At 34.5% G+C, this 21958-nt stretch overlaps 1 protein-coding gene across 2 annotated transcripts in view; it reads left to right on the top strand.

Annotated features, from left to right (window-relative positions):
• LOC123649458 (zinc finger protein 726-like) overlaps positions 1–21958 on the top strand; it is an 86619-nt gene that overhangs the window by 36263 nt on the left and 28398 nt on the right. The window contains exon 4 of one of the 2 annotated variants that reach the window (XM_045567611.1): positions 3336–5806. The exons of the other annotated variant lie outside the window; for it this stretch is intronic. Coding sequence (XP_045423567.1) covers positions 3336–5212 — 1877 coding nt within the window. The 3' untranslated portion in view covers positions 5213–5806. Of the gene's footprint in view, positions 1–3335; positions 5807–21958 lie in introns of those variants that run through there. 2 annotated transcript variants of the gene reach the window in all.

Below are 21958 nucleotides of genomic sequence, written 5' to 3'. Positions count from 1 at the left end.
GAACTAAAACTCTATACCTGTTAAGTAATAACTGTCAATTTTACCCTCTCTCCAGCCCTTGACAAACTCCATTCTAATTTCTGTTTCTATGAGTTTTACTACTTTATTTCATATACATGAAATCAAAGTGTCTTTCACTTTGGTACTGGGTTGTTTCAGTTAAAATAATATTCTTAAGGTTTATTCTTATCATAGAATGTGGCATAATTTTTTTCAAGGGTAAATAATATGCCATTGTCTTTATATGCCACATTTTTAATCTCTTCATCAGTTGAGTGTTATCTGGTTTTATTATATATGTGGCTTTTGTGAATAATGCTACAATGAACATCAGGGCATAAAACTCTTCTAGATTTTATGTTGCATACTTTGAGTACATACCCAGAAGTGGAATTGATGAATATGATAATTCCATTTTTAACATTTTAGGAACTTTCCTGCTATTTTCATAGTGTGTGAATCATTTTCACCACCAACATTTCACAAAGGTTTCAGTTCCTCCACGTGCTCTACAAACTTCTTTTTATAATGTCTACCTAATGAGTGACAAGTAATATTTCATTGGGCACTATGGATATCTTCACAATATTAAGTCTTCCGACACTTGAACAAGAGCACATTTGACTATGTCATTGAATTTCCATTTGTTTGTGGATTTTCCTATTTTCCTTCTGTAACTGATGTCTAGTTTCATTCCATTTTGGTCATAAATAATAGTCCATAAGATTTTAATTTCTAATAGTTTGTAAAGAATTGTTTTGTGGCCTAATGTGTGGTCTATCCAGGTGAATATTTTATGAACTATTGAGAAGTTTGTTCATTCTGCTGCTGTTGTGTGGAGTGTTCTCTATATGTCTATTAAGTATAATTGTTTTGTAATACTTTTATTTCTCTGTTCTTTTATTAACATGTTTTGCTTTATCATTTATTACTAAAAGTTGGGTATTGAGGTATCCTACTATTATATGGCTGTGCATTTCTTGAATCAATTCTGTCAAGGTGTGCTGTATATATTTGGGAATACTGATTTTATGTGTGTGTGTGTGTGCATGTGTGTGTGTGTATTCATTTATATTTAAAAATAAAAAATATTTCTAAGTAAAATATTTATATATATAACTAAATCATAGGTGGCTAGTGAATGAATACTTATTACTTAATATCCTTTCTGTTGTGATGACAGTTTTGACTTAAAGTACATTTTATGAAATAAAGTATATTTCATATTTCATGTATTTCATATTATAGTTGTCATGGAGATTACATACAAATATCCTATAGGTACAATAATATATTTTAAACTTGGAAGTAACAACTTGTCTTTAGCTGTATATAGAAATTCTTTTTCATTACATCTGCCCTCAACTATAGGGTTTTTTTATTTTTTAATTTTTCTGAGACAGTCTCACTCTGTGACCCTAGCCAGCGGGCAGTGGCATTATTGTAAATCACTACAACCTCAACTCCTGGACTCAGGTGATCCTCCTGCCTGAGCCTCTCCAGTCACTGGGATTACAAGTACATGCCACAGCACCCAGCTAATTTTTCTATTTTTAGTAGAGCTAACGTCTTGCTCTTGCTCAGGCTGATGTTAAACTTCTGAGCTCAATCCATCCTCCTGCCTTGTGGCCACCCAGAGTGCTAGGATTATGGGCATGAGCCACCATCCTTGGCCAACTTTAGGTTATTGATGTCTCTAACTATATCTTATACTATATATCCATTAACAGATATTTCTGATTCTTTTTATGCTTTTGTCTTTTAAATTTTAGAGCATTTCAAATGCGTTTTCTGCACCATTGTTATAATACTGCAAAGTTTTATTTAGGTGTACTTTCATATCTTTCCCAGAGAGTTTTTTTATTTTTATATACTTTTGTGTTGTTTTCTAGCATCACTTTATTTTCAATAAAAGGGGCTCTCTGGTATTTTTTAGGGTAGGTCTAGTGTTGACAGACATTTTCAGCATCTGATGTTGTTGGTAAGTATTTCCTACATTTAGAAAAACAATTTTGCTGGATATAGTATTTTACTTCGAAGATTTTGTTCTTTCAGCACTTTGACTATATCACTGAACTCTTTTATGGCATTAAAGGTTGCTGTTGATAAATCCACTGGTAATCTCATAGGGACATGTTTATGTCTGATACATCACTTTTCTCTTGGTGCTTTCAAGATTCTTTTCCTGTTTGTGACTTTTAAAACTTTTGTTATAATCTGTCATGTTATGGGTCTTTTTACTTATCCCAGTTGAAGTTTGTTGAGCTTCATGATTTTTTCGTTTGCTTTTTACATTTGAAAATATTGCAGTCATTTCTTTTTGTATCTTCAGGTCCAGAATTGTTTTCTTTTATAGTTTTAATCTTTTTGTTGATGTTTTCATTTCCCTGATTTTATTTAGTTGTCTGTGTTTTTATTTCACTCACTGAGCATCATTCAGATGTTATTTTCATTTTTTTCAGGCAATTGGTATACTTCCATTTCTTAATGATTGATTCCTGATTATTTATTTTGTTTCTTTTATTGGGTTAGGTTATCCTGATTCTTTGTATATGTAGTAATTTTTGGTTGATATTTAGGGACTCAGGAAAAAGCCACCAATCACAATCTTTATAAAGTGGCTTTGTCCTGGGGGATTCTGACACCAATTGGCTGTGCTAGAGATTATGGAAGCCCTCAAATCTGTTCTCAGTGCATTTTTTTCTGTAGAATTATTTGTTTATTTTCCAGATAAAAAGATTTTTTCATGTTTCTTCTTAAGAGCTTGTAATCACTTACTACACGTTTTCTGTCTTTGGTACTGAAGTGTCTCTGCTGCTGTAAGAGTTACTTTCCTTTGGTTTCACCAAACCCTGTCTGTCTTCCAAAGTATAGCACCATTCCTTTCAGGACTCTGTGTAATGGGAGACAGAAACTAGTTTTTGGAAAAGCCTCCAAAAGTTAGAAGGAGATGTATGTGTACCTCTATTTTCTTTTTATTTTTTTGAGAAGCCAGGAGTTTTAGTTCAATCCTATATGCACAATGCAGTATTAAGGAAATGGAAAGATTGTGGTGTGTTAATGTAACATTTTTTTCGCCTTTTATGTGGCTCTTGCAATTGTTTTCTCCCAAGCTGCTGTAAACACTTAACTGGTTTTCAGAATTTTCACAAAGGCAATTTGGGCAATATATTTTTATTAAGTTTATATATGTTTGCAGGAATTTGGGCCAAAGGTATTTGATTAAGCCATCTTGCTAATATGTTTGGTATAATTTTATATGTTAAATTTATAATACATATTCATCTAAATCTGAAAAACTAAGTATAATAAGTTGTTATTTTTATTTCTTTCAGCTATATCTCCTTGCTATATTCAAGACTATTTGCCAGAGCGGGGAATAGAAGATTCATTCCAAAAAGTGATATTGAGAAGTTATGGAAGATGTGGGCTCGAGAATTTAACCTTAAGGAAAGACTGGGAAAGTGTGGGTGACTGTAAGGGTCAGAAAAGCGGTTACAGTGGATTTAACCAATATGCAACAACTACCCATTGCAAAATCTTCCAATATAATAATTTTTTGAAAGTCTTTAGGAAATTGTCAAATCTAAGTAGACATAATATAAGGCATACTGTTGAGAAACCTTCCAAATTGAAGGAATGTGATAAAGCCTTTAACCTATGGTCAAACTTTACTGAACATAAAAGAATTCATACTGGAGAGAAATATTACAAATGTGAAGAATGTGGCAAAGCATTTATCCAGAAGTCAAACCTTTCTAATCATAAGAGAATTCATACTGGAGAGAAACCCTACAAATGTGAAGAATGTGGCAAAGCTTTTACCCAGTGCTCACACCTCACTGTACATAAGAGAGTGCATACTGGAGAGAAACTCTACAAATGTGAAGAATGTGGCAAAGCATTTAACCACAAATCAAGCCTTTGTAATCATAAGAGAATTCATACTGGAGAGAAACCCTACAAATGTGAAGAATGTGGCAAAGCCTTTACCCAGCGCTCACACTTTACTGTACATAAGAGAATTCATACTGGAGAGAAACCCTACCAATGTGAAGAATGTGGCAAAGCTTTTGCCCAGTACTCAAACTTCACTATACATAAGAGAGTGCATACTGGAGAGAAACCCTACAAATGTGAGGAATGTAGCAAAGCCTTTAGATTTAACTCACATCTTAGTATACATAAAAGATTTCATACTGGAGAGAAACCCTACAAATGTGAAGAATGTGGCAATGTTTTTAAATATTCCTCAGGCCTTTTGCGTCATAAGAAAACCCATACTACAGAGAAACCCTACAAGTGTGAAGAATGTGGCAAAGCCTTTACGCAGTACTTACACCTCACTAAACATAAGAGAATTCATGCTGGAGGGAAACTCTACAAATGTGAAGAATGTGGCAGTGTCTTTAATTATGCCTCAAGTCTTTCTTATCATAAGAAAGTCCATACTGGAGAGAAACCCTACAAATGTGAAGAATGTGGCAATGTTTTTAAATATTCCTCAGGCCTTTTGCGTCATAAGAAAATCCATACTGGAGAGAAACCCTACAAGTGTGAAGAATGTGGCAAAGCCTTTACGCAGTACTTACACCTCACTAAACATAAGAGAATTCATACTGGAGGGAAACTCTACAAAGGTGAAGAATGTGGCAGTGTCTTTAATTATGCCTCAAGTCTTTCTTGTCATAAGAAAGTCCATACTGGAGAGAAACCCTACAAGTGTGAAGAATGTGGCAAAGCCTTTACCCACTACTCAAACCTCTGTGAACATAAGAGAATTCATACAGGAGAGAAACCCTACAAATGTGAGGAATGTAGCAAAGCCTTTAGGCGTTACTCACATCTTAGTACACATACAAGAATTCATACTGGAGAGAAACCCTACAAATGTGAAGAATGTAATAAAGCCTTTAAACGGAAGTCAAACCTGACTGACCATAAGAGAATTCATACAGGAGAGAAACCCTACAAATGTGAAGAATGTGGCAAAGCGTTTACTCAGTACCAACATCTAACTATGCATAAGACAGTTCATACTGCAGAGAAACCCCACATATGTGTAGAATGTGGCAAAGTCTTTAAATATATGTCAAGCCTATTTAGTCATAAGAGAATGCATATTCGAGAGAAACCCTACAAATGCGAAGAATGTGGCAAAGCCTTTATCTGGCACTGTCAACTTATTAGGCATGAGAGAATTCATATATGAGGAAAATCCTATGAATGTAAAAATGTGGAAATGCCATTAGTAACTGCTCACATATTCCTTGACATCAGAGAGTTTATACTGAATAGAAATGGTATAAATGTAATAACTGCTGAAATACCTTTCACAAAATAAAAGCCTTAGAGTGCATCAGAACATTAATGGAGAAAAATACTATTATAACTACAAAGAGTGAAACCACAAGAATTCTAGAAGAAAATGTTGGGAAAACTCTTATATATATCATCCTAGGCGGAGAATTTATGAAAAAGACGCCAAAAGCAATCACAGCACCAATAAAAATAAATAAATGGGACCCAATAAAATCAAATAGCTCTGCACAGGCAAGGAAACAATCATTAGAGGAAAAGGATAACCTACGGAATGGGAGAAAATGTTTGCATGCTACACATCCAACAAAGGGCTTTTAACTAGAATCTATACAGAACTTAGGCAAATCAACAGGAAATAATCAAACAACTCCATTAAAAAGTATTCAAAAGACTTGAACTGAAGCTTGTCAAAAGAAGATAGACTAATGGCCAACAAACATGAAAAAATGCTCAACATCTCTAATCATCAGGGAGATAAAAATCAAAACCAAATAAGATATCACTTAACTCCAGTGAGAAGGCTTTTATCAAAAAGTCCCAAAACAACAAATGTTCGCATGGATGCTGAGAGAGAGCAACACTCATATACTGCTGATAGTACTGCAAACTAGTTCAACCTGCAAAGGTGATATGGAGATACCTTAAAGAGCTAAAAGTAGAACTACAATTTCATCAGCTATCCCACCACTATATGTTTACCCAGAGGAAAAAAGGACACTTTGTAAAAAAGACATCTGCAATTCAATGAGCATTGCAGCACAATTTATAATTGCAAAGATGTTGAAACAACCGAAGTGCTCAACAATACATGAGTGGATTTATAAATGTGATAGAGGCATACCAGGGAGTACTACTCAGCTTAAAAAAAATGGTGAACTAATACCTCTTGTATTAACCTTTATGGAATTAGAGACTGTTCTTCTAAATGAAGTATCACAAGAATCAAAAAACAACCACCACGTGTACTGTCCATTAACTTGGTACTAAGCAATCAACACTTGTGCATAAATGGTCATAACATTCACTGGGGATCTGGTAGGTGGTAGGGAGAAGGGAATGGGTAAACTCACACCTAACGGGTGTGGTGCATGCTTTCTTGGGGGATGGATGTGCCTGTAGCTTTGACTCAGGTGGTGCAAAGGGAATTTATGTGACCAAAGCATTTGTACCCCTGTAATATTCTGAGATTTAAACATAAACAAATAAAAGAAGGAAAAAAAGGCACCAAGGCACTAACACTTTCAGAGGATTGATTATGGAGAATAATCCAAAGTTAAAATATGTAAGTTTTTCATAGGTTTTAATAGAGCAAGAGATTAATTTTTGGTGAGTTATAAGTACAATTAAAGTATTTTTTATTGAAATAAATTGATTTTTTTGAAAATTAGATATTGATATAATTCAACACTCAAATTACTTGATGCTATGTTTTCATTTCTAGTGTTTCTATGAAAACATATGCTCAGTTTTGGCTCCATCAAAGATATGAAAGTTCTTTCTAAATTAGATGGGCATTATTTATATACTCTTCCAAATAAAATTAGGGACCCGAAATTTAAGATGCATTAGGAAAATGTAAATGGAAAGAGTCTTTGTGAGGAAATTGTGAAGTGGGTTTTAAGGGTAATATTATGAGAGGCATTTTGAATTTTACAAGTAATTTTTTAATGCCAATTACACATTAAGGCAATAAAATACAGTGGATTTTGAAATGCTGTTTAAAGACTATGTATACTTCATTTATTTTAATAAAACAAAATCGTTTTAATGTGTTTAGTGTTGTACATCGAATGAAACGTTATGTCACCAACATTAACGTATCCCATCTTTTTGAAGGTTGTAGGTAACATATGGTAACAATATGCTATTGGGTAGCATAATGGAACATTACATCACTGGTCATCTTTCCTCCCCCCCCCCCCAGAGGTTTCAAACTTCAGTTAATTTCATGGATATTGTTTCCGTAGTTTATATTTTTATTCTTTCTGCAACTAAAGGATCATTATGATGGTTATAATGAAGGCTGTATAGAAATATCAAACTATGCATTTCTGAATAATGAATGATTTTTTACAAATTTTGTCTCTACAGTTTCTTTTGAAGCTGCAACCTTTTTGTTCTACATTTGGTTTAGATTTACAGGGAATTAAATATATGTTTATCATTGTAAATATAAACTTTAGGTGTATGAAAATTATGGAGGAAACGTGTCTGTGTGAGTGTGTACCTGTTTTGAGAAGAGAAGAAAAATATTAGAGCAAAACAAATCATTTAAAGAGTGTTGGTAATTTATAAACAAATGGAAAACCTTAAAGATTCTGAGTAAATATATTTTCTCTCCTTTGTATTGAATTTATTTCTCTAAAATTTTGTGGCTCCTGGTTCTGAGTCTCCCCCGGCAAATCCTCTCTTTTTAATAGCCTTTTACTCCTGCTAGACCTAATACATAATTTTCTTGTTCTGAAGATTATGAAGTATTTTTATGAGTATTTGTAATGCTCATGAATTATAAATATAATTTTTTATGAAATTTGATGGTGATTCCAAAATAATTTGAAGATGTAAATCTATAGTGAGTGTATTTAGTTAAATTACATTAATTACTACATTCTGTGTTTTTCTTCTCAATTGAATAATCCTATTTAAGCCATTTTTAAAATTATTGTTCTTTTCACTTTTTATAATTGACATTCTTGAGTTGGTTGCCTTTATTGGGCCAATTTATATAAATACTAGGGAGGCTTCAAAAGTTATCAGATTATTTAGATATTTTTTTGAAGTGAACAAATTTAGGTCAGCACCTGGTGTGTAATAGATGCTCCATAATTAGCAGTAAGTATTCTTATTGGGGTAAGTTTGTGGCTCCAGGTAAGAAATTTAAAATAGCCAGGTGAAGAAATGGCACTGATTCTGCATGTGGAGAGAGGTCACCTGTTCTCAGGCTGCACAATTGACTCTGAATTTAGAAATAGGCGTTCTGCCTCTTTCATGTCCCAGTTACCTCCAGTTCCTTGCTGTCTCTTTATGTCCATCCTTACCAACATATGCTTCACAGCCCTTTTACTTTGTTGCCTGTATTATGGCTACAGTTCTGTCACTGTCCTCCTCACCCCATGCCATTTCACACAGAATAGTTCAGGTTATAATGAGAGGTTTGGAATTTTTTAGTGTGAAAAATTGTTTGTATGTGGTGAGTTTAAGACCATTTGTATGTGATGAGTGTGACATTGTGATCACTTAATTGAGATGAGGTGGATGCAGTGTTCATGGACAAGAGGGTTATTAGGTTCTAATACAAAGTGTGGTAAATATGAAATTAGTTAGACTAGGTAAAACAAAGTGTGCCATATAATGTAAATTTTATTTAAGGAAACACATCAGAATTTGGAAATCTCTTAAGACAAAACGTATCTTAGAAATAATTTCTCTTTTATTTCAGAGTCTTATGGGGGTACAAATATTTTGGTTACATGTAATGCCTTTGTCTTCCCCAACCCAGGGCTACAAGTGTGCCCTTGCCCCATATAGTGCACTCCACCTCCATTAGTTGTGAGTTTACCCCACCACACCCCCACCTGACCAGCACCAAATGAATATTACTACAATGTGAGAACCTTATTAGTGTTGATCAGTTAGTACGAATTTGATGGTGAGTACATGTGGTGCATGTTTTTCTGTTCTTGTGATAACTCCAAAGCATGGGCTCAAGCTCTAGCCAAAATAATGTAAGAAATGCTAGTTCACCATCGTCTTTTATAGTTGAGTAGTATTCCATGGTATACGTATACCACATTTACTGGGGTATTTCCACATCTTTGCAATTGTGAATTATGCTGCCATAAATATTCGAGTGTAGATGTCTTTATTATAGAATGATTTTTTTCGCCTTTGGGTAGATGTTTAGTATTGAAATTGCTGGATCAAATGGTATTTCTATTTTTAGTTGTTTGAGGTATCTCCAAATTACTTTCCACAGGGGTTGTACTAATTTGCAGTCCCAACAGCAGTGTAAGAGTGTTCCAATCTCTCCACATCCATGCCAGCATTTTTTGTTTTTCGACTTTTTGACAGAGGCCGTTTTCACTGGAGTTAGGTGATATCTCAATGTGTTTTTTATTTTCATTTCCCTAATAATAAGAGATGTTGAGCACTTTTTATATGTTTGGTGGCCATAAACCTGTCTTCTTTTGAGAAGTTTCTGTTCATGTTCTTTGGGTTGTTTGACTTTTTCTTGTTGATTTTCTTAAGGTCTATACAGATTCTTGTTATCAGCCCTTTATCAGATATGTAGAAAGCAAATATTTTCTCCCATTCTGTAGGTTGTCCATGTGCTCTAATGATAGTTTCCTTGGCTGTGCAGAAAGCATTTTAATTTGATCAGGTCCCATTTATTTACTTTTGTTTTTGCAGTGATTGTTTTGGGGGTCTTCATAAATACTCTGCCTAGCCCAATGCCTCTGAGAGTTTTCCCAACATTTTCTTCCAGAATTCTCAAGGTTTCACGCCTTAGGTTTAAGTCTGTTATCCATTGTGAGTTGATTTTTGTGAGAGGTGAGAGGTTGGGATCCAGTTTCCATCTTCTGCAGGTGGTTTTCCAGTTTACCCTGCACCACTTACTTAATAGAGATTCTTTTCCCCAATGTATATTTTTGTCTGCTTTGTTGAAGATTAGATCAGAATATGAGGATGGCTTTATATCTGGGTTCTCAGTCTTCTTCCAAATGTCTGTGTCTCTGTTCTCATGCCAGTACCATGCTGTTTTGGTTACCATAACCATGTAGCAAAGCTTTAAGTCTGGTAGACTGATACCTCCTAATTTGTTCTTTATGCTTAAGATTGCTTTGGCTATACAAGGTCTTCTCTGGTTCCATATGAGGCATAGAATTATTTTCTCTAGATCTGTAAAGAATGAAGATGGTATTTTAATAGGGATTCCATTAATTCTGTAGATCACTTTAGGTAGTATGGACATTTTAACAATATTGATTCTGCCAACCCATGAGCATGGTAGGATTTTCCATCTGTTTACATCTTCTATAATTTCTTTTCTTTGTGTTTCATAGTTCTCTGTATATATGTCTCTCACCTTCTTCTTTAAATGTATTCCCAGATATATAATTTTCTTTGATGCTATTGAGAAAGGTTTTACCTCTTTGGTTTGATTTTTGGCTTGATTTACTTGCGCATATGAATGCCATTGATTTGTGTGCATTGATTTTTTATCCTGAGACTGTACTGAATTCATTAATCAATTCTAGGAGTCTTTTGGTTGAATGCTTGGGATTTTCTAGATATGCTATCATCAACAAAGAGTGAGAGTTTGATCCTTTCTGCCCCCATTCAGATGCCCTTAATTCCCTTCTCTTGTCCAATTGTTCTGGCAAGGATTTCCAGGACTATGTTGAATAGAAGTGGAGATGGTGGGCAACGTTGTCTGGATCCAGTTCTAAGCAGAAATGCTTTCAATTTTCCCCCATTCCATATGATATTGGCCATGGGTTTATTGTATATGGCTTAATAATTTTAAGGTATGTCCCTTCTATGCCTATGTTGTTAAGAGTTTTTATCATACAAGTGGACTGGATTTTGTCAAATGCTTTTTCTGTGTTTATTGAAAGAATCATATGGTCTTTGTCCTTGCTTTTTTTATTTATGCGATGAATTGCATTTATAGATTTTTGTATGTTGAACCAATGTTGCATCTCTGGGATAAAGCCCATCTGATCATGATGAATTATATTTTTGATGTGCTGTTTGATTTGGTTTGCTAAAATTTTCTTGAGGATTTTTGTATCTATATTCATGACAGATATTGGTCTGTAGTTTCCTTTTTTTGTTCTTTCCCTTCCTAAGTTTGGTATCAAGGTGACACTGACTTCATAGAATGGGTTGGGGAGGATGCCATCCTTATCAGTGTTGTAGAATAATTTTTGCAGTGTTGGTATGGGTTGTTCTTTGTAGGTTTGGTAAAATTGAGGCATGAATTATCTACTCCGGGACCTTTTTTTGTTGGAAGATTTTTAATTGCTGCTCCAATTTCTGTGTTTGATATTTGTCTGTTCAGGAATTCTGTTTCCTCTCATTGAGCTTAAGGTGGTTGTGTGTTTCCAAGAATTTTTCCATTTCTTCCACATTTTCTAATTTTGGGGGCATATAGATTTTTATAGTATTCAAAGATAGTTTTTTGCATTTCTGTGATGTCTGTAGTGACTTTTCCTTTTTTGTTTCAGATTGAGTTTATTGAAGTCCTTTCTAGTTCTTGTCAATCTAGTAAGAGGGCTGTCAATTTTGTTAATCTTTTCAAAACGCCAACTTTTGGTTTTATCAATATTCTATATAGTTCTTTTGTTCTCAGTTTCATTTAGTTCTTCTCTTATCTTAGTTATTCTTCTGCTAGGTTTAGAACTAATTTACTGTTCCTTTTCCAGTTCCTTGAGATGGTTTATTAGTTTGTTGATTTGTGAGGTTTCTGTCTTTCAGATGTAAGCATTTTATGCTATTAGTTTTCCTCTTAGAAAGGCTTTTGCTATATCCCACAGATTTTGATAACTTGTGTACCCATTATCATTTAGTTCAAAGAATCTTTTGATTGCCATCTGGATCTCCTCTTTGATCCAAGAGTTGTTCAGCAATAGATTGTCTAATTTCCATGACTTTTTGAAGCAGTGAGTGTTTTCGTAGGAATTGGTCTCTAATTTTATACCACTGTGGTTTGAGAAGATACATGGAACAATTTCTATGTTTCTAAATTTGTTGAGGTCTGATTTGTGGCCTAGAATGTGATCGATTTTGGAGAAAGTTCCCTGAGCTGATGAGAAGAATGTGTATTTGTGTTTATTTGGGTGGAATGTTCTGTAGATGTCTTGTAGACCCATTTGTTCTAGAGCTCTGTTTAAGTCCATTGTCTCTTTGCTTATTTTCTGCTTGGAGGATCTGTCCAGTTCAGTCAGTGGGGTGTTGAAATCCCCAGCTACTATGGAGTTACTGTTTATCATGCTATTTAGATTAAACAGGGTTTGCTTTATGTATCTAGGTGCTCTGTGTTGGGTGCATAAATATTAAGAATCGTTAAGTCTTCTTTGATTTTTCATTTCACCGTTATATAGTGACCATCTTTGTCTTTCTTTACTTTTGGTATTTTAAAGTTTATGTTATCTGAAATAGGAATAGCTACCTCAACTTTGTTGTGGCTTCCATTTGCCTGCAGTTTTGTTTTCCAGCTCTTGACCTTGAGTCTGAAAGTGTCTTTGTAGGTTAGATGTGTTTCCTGGAGACAGCAGAAACTTGGCTTATGATTTTTCATCCACTCAGCCAGTCTATGTCTCTTCAGAGGACAATTCAAGCCATTCACATTTATTGAAAGAATTGATATTTGGCATAGATTTCTGTTCATATTGTTGGATAAATTTTTGTTGTTTTGTTTTACCTTTTGAGTCATTGTGGAATCCAGGTTCTAGACTTTAACTCTTCAGTGATTTTAATTTGGTCGTGATTTTAATTTCTATTTTTAGTAGAGCCGGGGCCTCGCTCTTGCTCAGGCTGGTCTCGAACTCCTAACCTCGAGCAATCCTCCCACCTCGGCCTCCCACAGTGCTAGGATTACAGGCGTGAGCCACCACACCTGCCCATTTGAGAATTTTTAGTTTGTCTTAAAATTATTTATGTTAAAATCTCCTGCATTTCCCGCATATGAGGAAGAGTGCCTGAGAGGATGGGTCTTGAGTGCTCCTGACCACAGTACTTGAAACACAGGGGACATATTTTCATTAACTTCCAAATTCAGTATTTGTCACAGATGTTACAACTCTCTTTTTCTTGCTAACAGGATGCACAGGGACATGATGGTAAAAGGCACTGTTAGTCATTTGCGGGTAACATTTTTTATGTTGCTGGTATCTTTTTGATTCTGGTGGTCAGAAAAGCAAACTGCCAACAGGACATTGAGGGTTTCCCAAATCTCTACACAAGATTTGTGCTCACAGACTTGTAATTTTCTGTCTCCTGCTTCTGCAGTGACACTTTCTCTGCCTAAGCTTTTCCCAGGAAGAGATGAAAAGTAAATACACATTGTAAGTATCCTTGTCAGCAACCATTGTGCTCCCTGCTTTACCCTACAGTGTATATCATTGCCAAATAATGGTAGATTCATTTTAGTTATTCATTCATATCTTATGCTTACACTTGATCATTTGTCATTGTGCATTTTACAAAGGTCATTTCATGGAATTGATCGAGGTGGAAAGGTGATTTCTTTCCTATAATTTGCCTGCTCTGTTTCTCCTTTTTTTTTTTTCTTTTTTTTTCTTTTCATTTTAGATTTTTTTTTTTTTTTTTGGAGACAGAGTCTCACTCTGTTGCCCAGGCTAGAGTGCTGTGGCATCAGCCTAGCTCACAGCAACCTCAAACTCCTGGGATCAAGCCATCCTACTGCCTAGCCTCCCAAGTAGCTGGAATTACAGGCATGTGCCACTATGCCCGGCTAATTTTTTCTATATATATTTTTAGCTGTCCATATAATTTCTTTCTATTTTTAGTAGAGATGGGGTTTCGCTCTTTCTCAGGCTGGTCTCGAACTCCTGACCTCGAGTGATCCTCGTGCCTCAGCCTCCCAGAGTGCTAGCATTACAGTTGTGAGCCACCGCACCTGGCCTGCCTGCTCTGTTTCTCAGGATGCCAGCTATTGCCACTAAACCAACCATCCCCCCTGACCTTACCACCTGGAATCCTTATCAACACTTTATTTTCTAAATGACCGGTTAGGACTTTATAATGCCATTCAGAGAAAATGGTCAAATTGATAAGGAAAATGACTGTTGATTAATATAGTAATAAAGCACAAGATGTCCTTTTGTGATATAAGTTATATCATATGTATGCCAGGAAGAATGTAAATTACTATTTAAATGGTATAATTAATAAAATAATATAACTTTAAAAATTATATTTAATTATAAAGTAAGATAATAGATTTTATCAGATTTCATTTTCTGCAAAATAACATATTTGTATTCTCTAATGCAGAATGTCTCTTGGGTTCTTGTAAATGGTTTCTTCCTTTCCTTACACTCTTTTTCTTTTCTTCAGATACCTCATCTAATTTCACAGACTTTATGATCAATCTTTTTTCCTCGTTCATTTAATGGTGTTATTCTCCCCACAATTATCCTTGATGATGCACATACTTTGGGACCTGCAGTATGGAGAAGAGCCTAAGGTAAAGCCATGCAGATGCTGAACATGATCTGCATGAGAGTGCTCAGAGGGCTCTCTGTAGCCTGGTTGTCACTTCTCATAGTGAGTGCTAAGATGTGCCATCAGATTTTTACATTTTTAATGCATCAGTTAGAACCTAATTCTCTTTTATATTCTGACCAACCTATATAACTTGTATGAATTTTAGTTCTTTTCTATTTCTTCAGGTGTGCACATGTTTTCTGAAACCCATGGTTCTTTCATAGTAGCCTTACTAGGTTCAACACATAAAAATACAGAAAACATAATTAAATTCAATTTTTTTAAAAAAAGCAATAACTTTTTAGCATAACAATATAAAATCTACATACTTGTATGCAATTTATAGATATAATTACTTGGTAGATGCATATACTAAAATAATAATAATTTTTTCAAGTTGAATCTTAAATATATATCTTTTCCTTTATATGTCAACTGTAGTCCATGGTGCTCTTCTGTCCAAGCTGTCACCAATGACCTCCAGAGTCCCACTGGAGAGAGATCTCATTTGTTGATATAACTTATGAATTATTTTTCAGTGTGTGATAGATACCAAATAGGTGAGAAAACAAAATTTTAAAATTTTATCTGTTATTTTATCTAATTATTTTAGAATCTCTTTTGGGGATATGGCTTGAGGTCCATGCCATATATTTATAATATTTTTTGGATATATAGTTACTAAATGCTTATACATATATGAGTGTTTTATGCCCAAATATTATTTTACTGGACTGGACTTCAATTCTTAAAATATAAATACCATTGTGCCTCTAATTTAATATTATCCTGGTGCTATTTCTGGGTCCAAAATGAAAACATAACACAACTATTCTAACTCTACTGATGTATGTCAGTGGCACCTAATGGTTGTTTGGTCCTGGAATTGAAGATATATATGACTTTATGAGATTAACCTTTTAGAGAAAGAATAACAACACATTAATCAAATACACAATTTCTCCTTTATATATTTATAAGTCCAGCTGGTGTATAGTAATGTTCTACCTCTAAATTCAGCTTCTGAGTTTGAGTTTAAAATGGTCAAAATTTATGCATTGAAAACAATAGTGAACACTCTTTCATCTTCGGAAAATATCTGAATGAATTAGTCTTTTTCAATATTTGTGGGGTCACAAAGTTGAATTCATCTAAACTGCATTTAACTAATTGGAAAAAATAATGTCCCTGTGTACAAGGAATGTAACATGATATAGAAACTGCAAAATGATTTAGAAAACTTATAAAAGATTCTAATATTGAATAAATCTTAGATTTGAGTAGAAATATTTTTTCATTGGGACCTAAGTATTTTTAAAGGCCTGGGAATGTTAGCCTCTATTAAACGAAGTCTCATGAAAAAAATAGTCATATAAATATTTTAATGCAAACTCATAAACTGTATAAATGTAGTGCTCCTTTTCTTGAAAATTAAGAATTAAACTGGCTGGGCGCGGTGGCTTATGCCTATAATCCTAGCACTCTGGGAGGCCGAGGCGGGCGGATCGTTGGAGCTCAGGAGTTCGAGACCAGCCTGAGCAAGAGCGAGACCTCGTCTCTACTAAAAATAGAAAGAAATTATATGGACAGCTAAAAATATATATAGAAAAAATTAGCCGGGCATGGTGGCGCATGCCTGTAGTCCCAGCTCCTTGGGAGGCTGAGGCAGAAGGATCACTTGAGCCCAGGAGTTTGAGGTTGCTGTGAGCTAGGCTGATGCCACGGTAGCCTGTGCAACAGAGTGAGACTCTGTCTCAAAAAAAGAAAAAAAAGAGAATTAAACTTTAGAATTCCTTCTTCAGATGAAGAGAATTTATATAAGCAATCTCTGAAAAGGGAAGTAATATGGAATAGAGACAGGCTCATGTTGAATAAATACAGTTAATAACGTTGAGGGTAAACCAAATGTACACGTCTTAATTTCTGGACCCTGTGAATATGTGACAATGGGAATTAAAGTTACAGACAGAATAAACATTGATAATAAACTGACTTTAGGATAGGGAGATAAATTAGAGTAGGCACAATACAGTTACTAAGGTCCTTAAATGTGGAAAAGGGATGAAGAGAAAGTGATAGAGTAAAGTGATGAGAGAACAACTCATTGGGACATTATTTTTTCAATTGTTTTGATGATTTTCTCCCATTAGAATGAAATTTTCTTCAGTTCACTGACCAAACACCTGCGAGTCATTTATATGCCCACAACTGTTTTGAGTGCTGCATATTAAACAGAAATGCAGAACACTGTGGCTAATGAAGAATAATTGGATGAGATACAATACAGATAGTAATAATTTTGACTGTAGAATAAATGACATTAATGATGTCTTTTTTTCAGATATACAAAATATATTTGTTTTTTGTCATGGCAATGAACACATTTTCAACTTTTGTTACCATTAAAAAATGCCTATTATTACAAGTTGGCTTTGGAATCTCAGCCAACACATTTCTCCTAATCTTCTGTGTCTTCACACTCTTACTGGATCACAGGCCTCAGCCCACTGACATGGCAGTCTGTCATTTGGCCTTCACACAGTGAAGTTCTTCTTTGTACTATAATTGGGGTCTCCAGAGCTGTTTGAGTCATTGAACTTTCAGAATGACTTCCAATGTAAGGCATTTTTCTACCTGAGCAGGGTGATGAGGGGCCCCTCCATCTGCACCACCTGCCTCCTGAGCATGCCCAGGCCATCACCATCAGCCCCAGCACCTCCTGGCTGGTGAAGTTTAAACAGAAATCTGAAAATCACATTATTCATATTTTCTTCTCCTTGTGGTTTCTCAGTTTGGCTTTTGGTAGTAACCTAATCTTCTACACTGTGGCTTCTTCCAATGTAACCTTGATCAGTCTTTTGAGTAACACTAAATACTGTTCAATTTCCCCCATGAGCTACATCAGTAAGAGTCTGTTTTTCACTCTGACAATATCCAGGGATGTCTCCTTTGTAGGAATCATGCTGCTCTCAAGTGTGTACAGGGTGATTCTCTTGTTCAGGCCTCAGAGGAGGTCCCAGCACCTTCACAGCACCAGCCTCTCCCCAAGAGCCTACCTAGAAACAAGGGCCGCCCAGACCACCCTGCTGCTGGCGAGCTTCTTTGTGGTCACATAAAGGGTGGACTTCAGCATTGCATCCTCCTCAACCATTTCATGGGCATATGACCATACATTGCAAAATTTGTGGTAACATTACCATCAGAGTTTGAATACTTAGGGAAAATAATTATTGAAGAATATTATTCTGCCATCACCTAAGTTATTCAAGTAGCACAGAATTTGCTTATGTAATTAAAATGCATGGAAATACACTTTAACATATCTAAATACTGTTGAACTTATAATGCAAATGACCATCTGGTGTCTTTAGTCCAATATCTGTGATCATTAGATATTCCCATATGTTTACAAGCTCCTTAATATTTCTCATATTTCTCAGATCTTTACATAGGAAAAAGAAATTTTTTTTGAGACAGGATCTCACCACGTTGCCCCAGGTAGAGTGCAATGACATCACCATCAGCTCATTGAAACCTCAAACTCCTGGGTTCAAGGGATCCTCCTGCCTCAGTCTCCCAAGTAGCTGGAACTACAGGTGTGTGCCACCATACCCAGCTAAATTTTTTCTATTTTTGGTAGAGACAGGGTTTCACTCTTCCTCAGGCTGGTCTAGAATTCCTTACCTTAAGCGATCCTCCAGCCTCGACCTCTCAGTGTGCTAGGATTACAAGTGTGAGCCACTACACCTGGCCAGAAAACATTTTTTCTTGAACTTACTCTTAAGTACCTCCTGTTAGTAATGCAATTACTCAGTGTTTTTTCTTTTGAATATGTTTTAATGTACCTTTGTGAATTCCAAATATTTTAGTTAAGCTTCCAATTTTAACTTGAACAATAACTTCTCTCAGCACACTTAATATATATTTTTTTGTGTTACGGATTCTACCATGGATAAGTAGATTTTGCCTTGATTTCTGTAGGCTATCTCTTCACTGCTTTTAAGCTTTTTCTTGTATTTGATATTATATAAATTATTATTTCTGTTGCATATATTTTTCCTTATTTGTTTATGTTTGACAAATTGTATTTCTGAGCTCTAGAATTTGTTTTTGGATATGAATTTGGAAATTTATTAATCATCATTTATTTGATTTTGTTGTATTCTTGTACACTGTAGTGAAACAATTGAATGATTTTTATTTTAGTTTTCATATATCTGCAACAATATTTACATTTTTTATAACTATACCTCTCTTTATATTTGGCTACAATAATTCTGCTTATTCCTTCTAATTTAGTAATCCTCTCATCAGTTCAGTCTAATGTAATATTTAATCTAGACATTGTATGTTACATTTATTTTATTTCAGTTATTAATTTGCACCTGGATCTTTTTAAATATCCTTAAACTTTACAGTTTGTTACACTTTTAACGTTATTTTGATACCCTATCTTCCCATTACTTTTACTTAAACGTTTAAAACATAATTCTAATATTTAAAGTTGATGTGACAATTTAATTTCTTCTGACTCTTCCATTCTTTTAGCTCATTCCATCGTGTGCTTCATAGTTTATGTTTTGGTTTTCACATTTGGGTGTCTCCAGTCACTGTATTTCTTTGTTGATTCTAGTTACTCTGGGAGCAAGAAGAAGAAAATACACAGGCTTGAGGTCCATGTGACTGGCCGGTATCTTGATAGAGAACTAACCAGTTCTTAGTTTGATTATTCATCCAGATCCATCTCTTGTCTTTAGGTCCTGAAAAGTTCTGATAGATTCCTCTCAGCTTTTGTGTGCACTTTAAGAATTCTTGTAACTTCTGAGCAATTTTATTTCTCTGCAATAAGTTTTTGGAATACATAGCATTTTCTTTCTGAAAGCACATATATGTACATTGAGTACATAAAACTACTATTAATATATTGAAAATAGTTCACATAGATATTTTGCGATACAAAACAGCATCTAATGAGAAAACTTTATTTTTTTTATTTAGAACACCGCTCACCCCTTTCCCTGATGAACCATACTGCCATATTTTTGGTAGAGTGGGGTTATTTTCTTAATACTTGAAAGTATTTTTAGAATTGCATACATTTCTGAAGGGATAATCTTTCACTTTAATGGATAGTGCCTGTGCATGACAATGGATTATGGTTTTTCTGTACCATTAAGCCGGCACTGGGAAAACTACTTTAGCGAATATATTTCTTTTGGCCCTGGTCACAATGCTTTCACCTTTGCATTTCCCTGGCTCTGTAAAAGCAATCTCAATGTGATTTTAATATTTAATACATTAGTTATATAAAAACACTTAAATGAAATGTATATGTGGCTAGATATTATTTATGGATTACACTATAACCCATAGTTTTTACTGTCATTTCACAGTGCCCAGAATATATAGCCAGCAAAATTTCTGCTTTCATGTAGCTAATTGTATTTAGGTCTAAAACCTTGCCATTTTTAATAATTTTCTATTATATTTGAAAATAATGTGCATTCTCTGTTTACTGGTCAAAAATGCTATATACTGGTCTATTTTCTTGACTATTGAAACTTAGTAATGAACTTATGTGGTACTATTTATGTTTTTATTTGTTATTTACCAAACCAACTAATATGATTATTTTAGTGTCACCTAATATATTTGCAAATACCACCGTTTCTCATTTACATGAATATTTGTGCTTTACATTAACTCTTTTTTTTCTTTGAGACACAGTCTCGCTCTGTTGCCCGGGCTAGAGTGAGTGCTGTGGCATCAGCCTCGCTCACAGCAACCTCAGACTCCTGGGCTTAAGCGATCCTTCTGCCTCAGCCTTCCGAGTAGCTGGACTACAGGCATGCGCCACCATGCCCGGCTAATTTTTTCTCTCTATATATTTTTTTAGTTGGCCAGATAATTTCTTTCTATTTTTAGTAGAGATGGGATCTCACTCTTGCTCAGGCTGGTCTCGAACTCCTGACCTTGTGCGATCCACCTGCCTTGGCCTCCCAGAGTGCTAGGATTACAGGCATGAGCCAACCACGTCCAGCCTACATTAACTCTTATTCATTGAATCTATATCCAAATATTAGTGTAAATGATTTAGGGAACATAATACACATTGTATAATCTATGTAAGTATTCAGAGTTTTAATTCATAAAATTATCTTTGTATGCCATTCTTCATATGTCATTTTTATGTTTGTTTCTGTTCAAATTTATTTTTGTGTCTTGTCAAAATGTTCATGCAAAATAAAAGATAGGCTCAGCCTGCCATCTTATCAAATCCACAGTTAAATGGAACAGTTCTCTAATTTACTTTAGATTACAAACCTCATTTGCTCCATATGATAAATATGAGTATTAACCAGAGCAATGATGGATACATTTTCCATTGTGCAACAAAGATACCTGAGATATAGAAAATTAATGAATTGCTTCAACATCTCATTTTCCCACATTATTATTTCTTATTTTTCTATCTCAACTACACTGAAAATCTATAGATATGAGCTATTACTGATTAGAAGTAAACTTCTAGATAGATACACGTTGCCTAACTAACCTCAACAAGAATGAGAATATATGAAAATACCTATAATAAGTAAAGATGAAATTAATTAAAACACATTTCTGTACAAAAAGCCAAGACACACATGGCTTTACTGGCAAGACATTTAATAAAGCCATAATAGCAATTATTCACAAACATTTTCAAAAAAGTAGAAGAGGAAAATCTTAATTTATGTTACAAAGCCAATGTCACCCAAAAACCAAAATCAAATGAGAGCATCAAAAGACATACATTGTAGACCATATATCCTAATATATTCAACATTCTATTGAAGAATTTAGGCAGAGACATTATATTATAAAAAAAGACAGTCTCAGAAATACAAATTTGGTTAAATATTAAAAAGGTAATCAATGTAGTACACCATGCTGGTAGAATATGCGACAAAAATAATTTCAATAGACATTTTAAAGCATTTGACAAAAATAAATGAATAAATAACAATAACAACAACAGCATTCATGGTAGAACCACCAGCATAGTAGGAATAGAATTCTTCCTAGGCCTGCTGAATGGAGCCTGCAAGAAACACTGACCTTAACGGTAAAAGACTGGGGTTGCTTACATGTTAGTTTTGGGAAAAGAATGTCCACTTTTACCAATTGTATTCAACATTATATTGAAGAATTGAGCCAGAGATGTTGTATTACAAAAAGGAACAAATGACCACTATATCAGGAGCCCATACAAAAAAAATATTTTCATCTATAAAAATGCCTAAGGGATTAATGAAAAACTTACCAGAATTATAGATTTAGTTATACAAGTTTGCAGAATATGAGAAAAATATTGAAAATATTAAAAAATTAGTATAAACAAAACATGCTAACAATGAAA

Source organism: Lemur catta, chromosome 13 (genome assembly GCF_020740605.2).
Source record: "Lemur catta isolate mLemCat1 chromosome 13, mLemCat1.pri, whole genome shotgun sequence".
Taxonomy (NCBI): domain Eukaryota; kingdom Metazoa; phylum Chordata; class Mammalia; order Primates; family Lemuridae; genus Lemur; species Lemur catta.
The sequence above is the reverse complement of the archived record's forward strand: the minus strand, read 5'-3'. Positions and strand labels throughout refer to the sequence as shown.